This window comes from Marmota flaviventris, chromosome 7 (genome assembly GCF_047511675.1).
Source record: "Marmota flaviventris isolate mMarFla1 chromosome 7, mMarFla1.hap1, whole genome shotgun sequence".
NCBI classification, from domain to species: Eukaryota; Metazoa; Chordata; class Mammalia; order Rodentia; family Sciuridae; genus Marmota; species Marmota flaviventris.
The window spans coordinates 107,643,064-107,655,200 of record NC_092504.1 but is presented as its reverse complement, the minus strand read 5'-3'; the positions used below and the strand labels follow the sequence as shown (position 1 = coordinate 107,655,200).

Sequence of the window (12,137 nt, the reverse complement as noted above, 5' to 3'; positions counted from 1 at the left end):
CTTATTCTTTCTTTCAAAACTAATCAGTCTTTTCCAGACATCAACATATGTTCAACATAAGCATCTTCAACCATCCTCAACAGTAAAATAAGGATAATACCATATGCCATCTTTGATCTCTGGAAGGTCACATAAGCTTGTGGGTGTCAAGGAGAGCCCAGTGCCTAGCAAAGTGACAAGAACTCTGAGGTCTGTGATGCAGCACAACACCTATATTCAGAACATGATACAGGCACTACAAGGTCTCACTGTAAAGCCAGGTGCCGTGGTATAAGCCTACAGTCTCAACTACTTGGAAGACTGAGGCAGAAGCAGGAGGATCACTTGAGCCCAGGAATTCAAGGCCAGCCTGGACAACATAGAGACCTCATCTCAAAAATAAATGAAAAATTAACAAATAAATGAATCTCATCATGGATCAAGATTCTTACGGGTACATTATAACTGAAACTAGGTCTGAGTCATAACACTAACATAACCATTATTCAGTTAGGAAAAGCTGAGTCCCACTAGCTTATCTTACCCTCAAGTCAAACAAATCCCAAACAGTGAAAATTGGCTAACTTGCAGCAGAAAAATAGATAAACTGAATTATACCAAAGTTGAATACACTTGTACATCAAAGGACATCATAAATACAGTTAAATAAAAACCCACAGAATTAGAGAAAATGTTTGGAAATTATACATCTGAGAAGGAATTAATCTCAGAAATATAAAGAGCTCCTACAATTCAACAACAACAAAACAAATTTAAAATGGGCAAAGAATTTGAATAGGCATTTCTCAAAAGATCCAGTAGATCTTTATTGTATATTTTTAAAAAGAATAAATACTAAGTGTTGGGGAAGATGTGGAGAAACTGAAACTCTGTGTACTGCTGATAATGGAAAATGGTATAGTTGCAGACAGAATGGCAGGTCCTCAAAAAATTAACACAATTACCATATGACACAGCCATTCTGCTTCTGGCAACATGCCCAACAATTGAAAACAGGGATTCAGACAGATATTTGTATACTCATAACAGCATTATTCACAACAACCAAAAGAAGGAAGCAACCCATATATTCATCAATGGATGAATGGATAAATGAAATGGTATGTGGTATGTGTGGGGGTAATGGACTATTCACCTTAAAATAGAAATGCTACAACACAGATGAACCATGAAGACATTATGTTAAGGGAAATAAGTCAGTTACCAAAGGACAAGTACTTAGGACTCCGTGTACATGAAGTTCCTAGAGTAGTCAAATTCAGAAACACAAAGAATGGTGTTTGCCACGAGTTGGGAGAAGTAGCTATGAGGAGCTGTTGCTTAATGGGTATGTCAATTCCATTTGGGAAGATTTAAAAAAGAGTTCCTGGAGTAGGATGGTGGTGACTTTTGAACAATCATGTCAATATACTTAAAGCTATTTAACTATATACTATGATGGTTAAAAAGGCAAATTTTATGTTCTGTATCAAAAGAGACATAAATATGTGTTTGTGCATGTGAAAAACAAAAGTAACTCTTCCATTCAGTTTTCAATTCACTCATTCACCCAACCCCAAAAGACAATAGTGCCATTTAGGCTGTACTTGTCTTAAATTCAAATTCTTAATGGATGTTCATGAATTGAACAAAGTAATAGCATTTTTATTTTAAATCAAGATCCAGATTTACTTACCTATTCTGAATTCCACTATAATCATTGCTTAGCCCGAAGTAAATTGCACCTATAACTAGTGCCAATACGATTGTGACAGCAACCTTTTCAAAAAGAAGAATGAAAACAAACGAACAACAAAAAAAAAGAGTTCTGATTAGAGGTAACAATTTTAACATATCATTCATTTTCACACAATACATGGCAATATAATCAGATCTCTCCATTGAGATAAACATTTTTAATGCTTTGACCACAGTCCCTGGGAGAATATAAAGCAGTATATGTTATTAGACTGCTTTCTAAACAACCAGCAAATCAAGGTATTTGTTGTTTGGAGAACTGACAGAACAACAAAGCAGATGACTGCCAGTTCCGGGTCCAGCTCAGGTGCTGAACTGACAAATGCCACACAGGAAGCAAAGTGATGCAAACACCTAATTAGGTCATTTGGGAAATAAAACCAAATCTAAGTGGCCTGGAGTTTGGGCCTGAACTTTCAACCTTTGTGTCAGTGAACATGCAGTTTCATACTTCAAGACAGTAAAATGAAAACAGGATGTCTTTACTCTTAACAATAAAAATAAACAAAAATTTTAAAGCACACACACAAATTCAAACAATGGAATTTTGCACGATAAAGGAAGAAGGTGTGAGCTGGACTCCACCTCTCCAAGGCCTGGGGAGTCAGAGTCTGCATGGGAAAGTGCATTGTCCCTGTCACCAAAGCACTCAGCCAGCTCTCTCTGGGAGCACCCAAGTATTTCCATTACCATCTCCTCTGTTACTGCTTCTCCTTCAACCTCAGTCACTGAAGCATTCAGTCAACACATCACACCTGAGCTGCCAAGACGTGATCATCCTCACCCATCTTCACCTACTCAGTCTACATGGAGAGTTCCAAGGACACTGGACAAAGCACTTTGGGATTTAGGATAAAAATTCTTTTAAGGATGCTTCAACTAGCAAAGGATTAATTTTCCATTATTATATAATTTGTGTAAAGAATTCTATTTTATTATTATCATTCATAGGATAATAATAAAAATATAAGAAATGGTAATCTAAAGAAAACAAAATACCCTACCATGTGTCTAAGAAAATTCAAAGTTATTCAAAAATCTCAATGCTATAACAATATCAAGACATGAAGTACTTCGTGAAGGACATTTTTTTTGGCATGAAGCAAACAAAAGAAGAAAGACAGTCAGGGCTGGGATTGTGGCTCAGTGGCAGAGCGCTTGTCTCACGTGTATGATGCACTGGGTTCAATCCTCAGCACCACATAAAAATAAAAAAATAAAATAAAATTTAAAAAGACTCATAATCTGAAAAGGCCAGTTTGTAAAACTAGTCTGGAAAGAATATTATTTAAAGATATCCTTAAAAGTCTCCTCATTAATAAGACCGAAATTTAGGGGGAAAACATCCATTACCCTGTCATATTTTCAGTCTCCTCAGAATATACCCTATTTCATTAGAATAGATCAATTTTGCAAAATAAACACAGATAGCCCTATTAACATGCAGCATGCACTTGTATGTGAGATTCTATACTTTCACACAGTATAAAAAGACTTAAGTCTTTTTCTTTGTCAGTCTTTCAAACTAGACACTCCATATTCTTTTGCATTCAAACTTGATATACACTAACATTGTCAGTATTATCATTAGGATGTTTTCTAAAGGCATCAAAGTTCAAAAACTCAGGCCAATTTTCTAACACACTGACAAAATATGAAACTATCCCATGTTCATATCATGCTTTTGCAAGGTGTGTCTATTATTCTTCCTTGGATGAAAAAATTAAAAACACCAGGCAAACTAAACATTGCACACAAAAAAAAAAGGTACAAATGACCCTATTCCAAACTTTCCACATCTGACCTCTGTTCTGAACAGAAGGATAAAAAAAAAAATTCTTCAATGATGTTATTCTGTATCTGCTAAAAAATGTTTAACCAATATTTCTCAGGGTGTGTCCTAAGGGATATTTGTAACTATCACTAAAAAAAAAATGAACTCATAGTCAAATGTTTAATATGCTATAGAAATTATGATTCTTCAAGAGATCAATGAAAAAAGTCTTCCAAAGATCAGAAAACATTTGGCACATAAATGAATGTTAAATCTTTCTATATGGACAATCCACTGATTTCAAGGTCTTCCAAATATAACCTCTGGTTAAAGGCTAAGTCTGAATTATATAAATAAATAACTAGTTCAAACCAAAGTACAGCAATATGTCGATACAAGATTTATGAGCCAAAAGTCATCAAACATTTTAACATTAAAAACTTAGAGAAATAAAAAAACACACAAGATTAAGGATGCTACATCAAGGATCAGTAAATTATAGTCCACAGACCAAATAGGGCCAGCCCCCCTATTTTTGTTAAGTCCATGAGCAAGAATTGTTTGGGTCAATTTGTAATAGTTGAGGGTGGGGGTAAGATAAGGAATATTTTTTGCAATACAAAATTCATGTGAAACTCAAACTTCAATGTCCATGAATAAAGTTTTATCAGAACACAGCCACATTCATTTGTTTATGTAGGAACCATGGCTGGTTCATGCTAAAATGACAAGGTTGAATACATTAGAAAAAGAGCATATATGGCCTGCAATTCTTAGGGCTTGCCTAACACTCTAGTAGCGACAAACCTTAACAACGGTTGTCCCAGTAAGCTCCAGGAGCTATAAATATCTACCCTTATTCGAGAGACTGCGTGTCAGTGAACATGGCTAGAATTCCTTTTGTGGAACCCAGTTGACTGATGAGGCAAGTAGGCTGAACATGCAACCTGCAGGCTCTGGGCCTGCTGTCTGCACCTTACAGAAGCCAAGACCCAAAACAGGCACAATACAGATGCATTATAAATAGGTGTGTTCTAATTATGCCCTGCCCACAACTATTACATGTGTGTCTTGAACAAGACACTTATAAACCAATTTAGAGGCAAGTAAGAAAAACCTAACTCATAAATCATACTAAAGAATCAACTCATTTCATCATCTAACTGTTGAACAACGGGCCACCAAGGTTGATGGAGCTAACTGACCTGATGTATTCCCAAATGACATCAAATCTATTACCAAAGAATAAAATGTTACTCTTGGTTGACAGGACACAAAAGAGCTTGAGTTCTGACAGGAATGCCAAATCACAAGAATCAAAAATGTTTGGAGCAATGGACAGACAGCACAGCTGAAATAAGGATGCAGGCTCTCAGATACACGAGAGGCTCATGCTAAGAAGTCAGTATATTTCATTAGAGCGACAACATGCCACCTTTTCACACTTAACCAAAAACTCAGTGACTGATAATGAAAACAGCAACTCCAAAACAACCAGATAACTGATTTTCTTAAAAATGATGAATAAATGAACTGGGAATACTAGTTTTTTGTGTGTGACACAGGGTTAAGAATAATAGAAAAATATTACAGGGGTTAAGAATAACAGAGGGACTGTGGCTCAGTGGTAGTGCCCCTGCCTGGCATGCATGACGCACTGGGTTCAATTCTCAGCACCACATACAAATAAATAAAATAAAGGTCCACCAACAACTAAAAAAAAAAAATTTTAAAAGACTAATAGAAAAATATTACAGAGTGATAATCAATAACTACATTAGAGCCAACCAAAAGAAGAAAGAAAACATGATCTCACTGTTAAGAGAGCCTTATTAAGGATGGTTATTACCTGTGTAGAATAGGCAAACTCTCTGAACTATCTATTGCTTTCCAAAGATAAGAATTTCTCAATAAGGAAGGCCAATCATAAGGAACATCACTTTGCATACAGGCTCTTCCCTCAGACGGTGGACAGCCAGACAGACTTCAGGTGTTGAACAACCTCAGCACCTGATCTCAACTGTAAACCAATCCTATTCTCTGCACCTCCTTCTCTCTCCCTCCCTTTTCCACTCCTTCTCTGCTGAAATTTCTTCATAGGCCCATCTGACATGCTATATATTTTCTCTATTCAGTTATCATTATTCTGCTCTCATAGGAAAATAAGCTACAAGAGCAGAGACTTATTTTTATCCATATTGTCCACTACTATATTAGAGTCTTCAAAACACAAAAACATGGCCTTGGGTTGAACTTTTGGAATCAATCAGTGAATGACAGTGCATAGCTACTAGCAAACCACATATATGGCTCACATTGCCTTTACTTTATATTTAAAAAGAAAATTTCTACTAAGACTATCCATTATGGGTTGTTTAAACAACAAAAAATTCTGAGAGAGTAAATTTTTACTTGTTCTATTCACTATCTCTACATCTCAAATGGAGTGGTGGGGATGACAAGTCGATGGAGGGCTGGGTAGAAGATACACATATTCCTGAAGTGGACCACACCAGAACCAAATAGCTCCCACCTGAGTACTTCACGGCACAGTGAAAACAATCTGTCAGGTTACCTGAGCTATAGAGGCCTGGGGATTACCCAGTAAATTTTTGAACGAACGCTTGGTGATCCATCTGAGCTGATGACAGAAGGAGGTGACATAGGTGATATCCTTAAAGGCTAAGCTCCTCTTCTTCTTTTGATCACTTGAGAGGTGATCTAACTCAGTTTTTGTGTCTTTGCAGAAGGAGGAATTGGTGTAGAACTCAGCTAATTTTTCTATGATTGGCTTTTCTTTCTTGGAAGTCTCTTCAGAGTTGTTTGCTTTAGAATAAAAGTGGACAAAGAAGGGAAATATTACTGACAGATAAAACTGATTTAACTCCATTTTCTGTGACCCCTTTTTGCACAGCTTCTTAATTTTAAAGGTTGAGTAATTAAAAGTTATTAGTTTTTGTCATTGCTTTACACATCAGAAAAACACAAGTAACTGAACTGGACAATGCCATGATCTTATGATACAACAAATTCAATGACCTTTGCCTATTTGGACTCTTGTTATTGTTGTCATGATTGTTTTGTTTTATTAGAGCTTTATAGTTAAACATAGTAGTTGGATTTATCCCAACAAAATCATATATGCATGGAATTGAATTTTGGTTCAATTCCCGCCCCCCCCCCCCATTCTCCTTCCTCTACTCTATGGATCTTCCTTTCACTTCTCTATTTATTTTTAATTATTTTCTTCTACTTATACATAAAGGCAAAATTTCCTGTGGTTATTTATTCATGCACATAGCATGATTTTTAAAAGTTCATTCTGCATTTCCTCCCCTTTCCCATCCCTCCTCTCTCCCTCTAGATCTCCTTCTTCTTCTCTACTGATCTTCCCTGTAACTTTATGATATCCAATCCTTCCCGCCTTCTTTCCTTTATTTTGCTCTACTTTCCACATATTTGAGAGAAGATTCAAACCTTCGTTTTCTGAGTCTGGCTTATTTTACTTAGCATGATATTCTCTATTTCCATCCATTTACCAGCAAATGCCATAATTTCATCCTTCTTTAAGGTTAAGTAAAACTCCATGGTGAATATATATCAAAATTTCTTAATCCATTCATCTATGGATGGATATCTGGGTTGATTACATAATTTTGCTATTATGAATTGTGCTGCTATAAACATTGAGGTGGCTATATTGCTATCCTATGCTGCTTATAGTTCTTTTCAATAAATACCAAGGAACAGGATAGCTGGGTTATATGGTGGTTCCATTCCTAGTATTTTAAGGAATCTCCATACGACTTTCCAGTGAACTCTAATTTTTTTAAACAGACTTATCATACAGAGTTATAAATCTTTATATAAAAATCTGATTCTTGCTTTTTACTATGTGCCAATGCATAAAGTGTCAAGTTTCTATTTTAAAAATACCATACACAATGAAAATATTGACTTTTAGTGGAAACTACCCTTATAACAGATAGTACCATACATGCACATAAAAACACCCACAGGACACAGCATCCACAAAGCCAGGTTTCAATGAGCCATCGCATTGTTGAACATCAGTCAAATCAATTAGGCAAAAATCCGTGAATCTAAGAGACACACATACCTTCAGAGTCTTCTACCTCTCTGTTTAATACCACAGCAGAAGAGTCTCCATTAATGACATCCAGAAAGAAATCTGCAGGGTTGTTATAGGGCTCACAACGGTAACCTATAAAAGAAAACACTCCAAAACTCAACCTCATAGTCTTAGGAAATAAGGAAGACTCATTTTCAGAGGGTGATGGAGGTGAGGAGAAAGGGAAGAGAAAATCTAACAGATTTCTCCTTCATCTTCTTGCTCTCTTTTCCCCTCACTGATTTATCCTCTTATATATTCAATCATAGTGTTTCAAAAACCCCGTCTCCCAGCAAAAAGCAAACAAAAACAATATTCCAAAGCAATTTTGGACTCTTCAAAACATCTTGTATTAGTCTTTACCTATCATAAATCCTGAAACCCAAAACGGCTATCACTAGTACTTATCATGACTTCTTCAAAAATCTAACTCTAAGTCCAAGAAAAAAAAAAGTTAACTTCCTAGTACATTGTGCTGAGTTCACCTAGGGAATTTCAGAATGGAAGTGCACATGTCAGAAATGATTGCATCTACACCTTTTAAACTCAGAGGTCCAAATCATCACCTTTCATGCTGCCATATTCCCAAATCCAGAACTCAAACAGCACTCCTATTGACCTCTCTGCTCTTCCTATGTCTGCTCTTCCTCATCTAATGAATGAAGGAACTAGTGCATGAAAAGGTCGACCACACCTGCTGATTCGAAGTACCCCAAAGCCTCCTGTGCAGGACCATGGTACATGAGCTTTCCTGAGGCCAATAAGGTGAGGCTGTCAAACAGCTTGAAGATGGAGTAGCGAGGCTGATGAATGGAGAAGATGATTGTTCGTCCACGCTTAGACATCCTAAAAGAGGGACAATAAAGTATTGTTAAGCATCTAAGCCTTGCACTTTTTTTTTTTTTTTTTTTGGTATTGGGGATTGAACTCACGGGCACTCAACCACTGAGCCATATCCTCAGCCCTATTTTGTATTTTATTTAGAGACAGGGTTTCACCGAGTTGCTAAGTGCCTCACTGTTGCTGAGTCTGGCTTTGAACCTGTGATCCTCCTGACTCAGCCTCCCCAGCTGCTGGGATTACTGGCGTGTGCCATGGTGGCTGGCCTAAACCTTGCACTTCTTGGTAAAATACTTTTGTTTCTTTCCACTGTTACTTCCATTGATCCCAATTCAACATGATTTTTCTCTTACAAATGTCTCATCTCATCCTATATAACCAACTTGTTAGGAGGAGAAATTAAATTCAATTGCTTTCATGAAAAAATAAGGCAGTAGGGAGTGTAGTCCAGTAGTAGAAGTTGTAGTAGTAGTAGAAGTAGTAGAAGTATATATGTTTAACATATATAAGACCCTGCATTCAATCCTCGGGACAAAAAAAGAGCAAAACACAAAGTATTTTTTTGGTTTTTGCTTTTGTTTTTTGGTACCAGGGATTGAAACCAGGGCAGGGCTTAATAACTGAGCAATATCCCCAGCCCTTTTAACTTTTTATTTAGAGACAGGCTCTCACTAAATTGCTTAGGGCCTTGCCAAATTGCTGAGGCTGGCTTTGAACTTGTGATCTTCCTGCCTCAGCCTCTCCAGCTGTTGGGATTATAGGTGTGTGCCACTGTGCCTGACCCAAAGTTTTAAAGTATGTTGCATCAACAGTCTGGAAGCCACTAGAATGTTTATTGACAAAGCAGGTTCCTGGACAGTCTTCCCAGACACTGAATTAGAATTTCTGCAGGGGGGGGTGGGGGAAGAATGGTACTGGCAATCCATATTATTAAAAAGCACCCCCGGTATCTCTAAGTAGACCCAAGTTTGAGAACTCATTATAGACTAAATATTAAAACAATGATTGTACACCCAGTTCTCATTGATCACTTAAGTCTTCTGGCTCTTTAAGAATTGGTTTTTACTATTCTGCCTGATGACACAGCTAACTTACTAAGCACTTGCCATGTCTTTGATAAATGCTTTAGTAATAATCTCGTTTCAATTTCATAATGGTATTATTATAAGGCAGTGCCCATATGATCATTTCCTTCTTTCTATAAATCAGGTATAAAGGTCAAGCAACTGGCCCAGGGGTCACAATTACTAAAAGGCAAGGCTGAGATTTGATCTCTGGTCTCATTCCATGGCAAAAACAGAAACTACCTTTCCAGGGAGTTATTTCATACAGACAGAGGAAACAAGGCCAAAACCACTGTTTAAAACTGTCATTTAAAAAGGCTATGAGAAGAATCATTTCAAATTAAGCATTTGGTAAGCGTCAATGCTATGCTAGCGTGGGTCCAATATGCTAGCATATACAAGGGTGTTCTGCCTCAAAGAGAATCAGGACAGAGGATCAGTGATCTCTACAGAATGTGGAATGGAAATAGCTAAGGGTTCCTTGTACGCAAAACAGGAGACCTATAATCCAGTCTGAAAATAATGTAGGTAAAATATCAAAAGGCTCAACAGGAATGAGTGAAGAAGAAGATAGAAAAACAAGATGAACGAACACGGTATGAAATAAAAAGATCTATGCAGGGAACTATAAGAAGCTCAATGTTACAAAGCAAGGAGTGTGCCTGCTAGGTGAAGAAGCTCACTAAAAAGACTACAGCAAAACAGGCCCATGATGAACCCTTCACTCAGAATCTGGGATTTTAGCGGGGAGACCACAGGGAACTGGTAATGAACTCAAAGCAAGAAGGGGAATTGCATGGAAGCTCTGACTCTCAAGTGTGGTGGCACAGTATCAGTATGTCCCCTTAATCTCCTATGGAGAATCTCGGGCTCTACCTGGCACCTAAAGAAACAAAATCTGCATTCTAACCAGCTGCAGGTGATGAGCATTCAGAGCAGTGCTTGGGAAGGACTGATTAGAGCTCCCTGCATGGGACAGGGTGCCTGTGTGCTAAGCAGAGCAAATCACAAAACTAGGATATTCTGTACCAATTCATCAGTCTCTAATGAATACCCTTTACACAGTCTATAGACAAATAAAAATATCATAGATGTTTCTTCACATGGGCAACTGAAATCTCAGACTTAAGACATCTAAAATCTTATTATTTTCATTTCTTCTCTCTTAGCATAGAGACTTACTCAAGAGAGTGTGAGCAACATAAGTAGCAAGTTAGTGATAGGGAAAGTAATGAAGGTGGTATCTGGAAGCTTAAAAACAAAGGCGAAGAGGTGTCCAAGGGTAGTGGACAAAGGGAGTGGTAAGATCTATTGGGAGACTGGTTCCATTAAACAATTAAATTACTTGTTTGAGTAAGTAAATGAATATTTGAGAAAATGGCAATCTCTCCCTGTCACTCACAAACATGGAAATGACAAAAACAAAGTAACATGGAGGTTTTAGAATTAAAATATTATCATGAACTCATGTATACATGTATTTAACAGAATATGTATTTAATATACATACATCTGTAACTATTGCTTTTCTGTATCTTTACATTGTCTTTCTATAAAAAGACATATATATATATATATATTTATATTCAATATATTTCCAATTGAAATGTAGAAACATATGTCTACATTTACACACACACACACACGTTTCCTAGGTTTGCCTACTAAAGGTCTAGTAGCATGCCACTCCAATAGCAGTGAGCACACTGAGCAACCAGATCATGGGTTCTAACTAACTACCCCAAAAGGAACCAGGATCCGTCCATAAATGGCTGAAAGGAGAAAACTACAACATGAACATAGAACATCATAGTGATCATAAAGAAAAAAGAAATGCTGAAAGAACGATTAGGGAGAAGTTGAAAGAACACAAAAGTCACACTGAGTTGGCTTCCACTGGCCAAAATCAGGATCAATTTGATCATTAAAACAGTGAAGAATAACAGATTCCAACTTATCATATCACACAGAAAATGAATAGGGAAGGAAGAAAACCTCTTCCTTAGATACAATGTCAACAATTACCTGTTAGAGCAGAGCAGAGTTATTGGTGTCTGCTAAAATTTGTGGGAGAGATGTTATGAGGGACACAGTCTTGGCATAATAGCTAATTATCTTCCCCAATAAAATACCAATATATTACAATGGGAAAAATAATAATTTCCCAGAAGACAGCAACATGATCAGGGAATCAAACTACATACCACCTGTGATGGGTCAGTCCTGGGTATGTGGCTGACAGCTCAGCATCAGTTCATGCCCAAGTCAGCTCATGGAACACTGGGACAGAACCAGCCAAGGGTCACTCCATGAAATGGACTATCAAAGACATGAGAGAAAGGGATAGACTGAGGAACTCTTGCATATTAGGAAAACAAAACAAGGAACAGGTAGAAAAGGTGTATGTCTGTAAACTTCTAAAGCAGAAAGAAAACAGACATGCTGCAGGGAGAGGTGGTGATGACATCTGACTGGAGTGAAAGGACTTGATAGTTGTGAAGCCATCATTGCTGACTTCCTCACTGGGAGGCTGATATGGTGGAGTGTCCTTGTCTCTTGGATTTTACACTGGGGAGTGTTAAGAGGAGAC

At 37.3% G+C, this 12,137-nt stretch overlaps 1 protein-coding gene across 2 annotated transcripts in view; it reads right to left on the bottom strand.

The window, feature by feature from the left end:
* LOC114085489 (broad substrate specificity ATP-binding cassette transporter ABCG2-like) overlaps positions 1-12,137 on the bottom strand; it is a 109,614-nt gene that overhangs the window by 9,455 nt on the left and 88,022 nt on the right. For both annotated transcript variants that reach the window (XM_027926640.3, XM_027926639.2), the window contains exons 7-10: positions 8,338-8,489; positions 7,632-7,736; positions 6,087-6,337; positions 1,676-1,758 (exon numbers count right to left, since the gene is read on the bottom strand). In XM_027926640.3, coding sequence (XP_027782441.1) covers positions 1,676-1,758; positions 6,087-6,337; positions 7,632-7,736; positions 8,338-8,489 — 591 coding nt within the window. The remainder of the gene's footprint in view (positions 1-1,675; positions 1,759-6,086; positions 6,338-7,631; positions 7,737-8,337; positions 8,490-12,137) is intronic.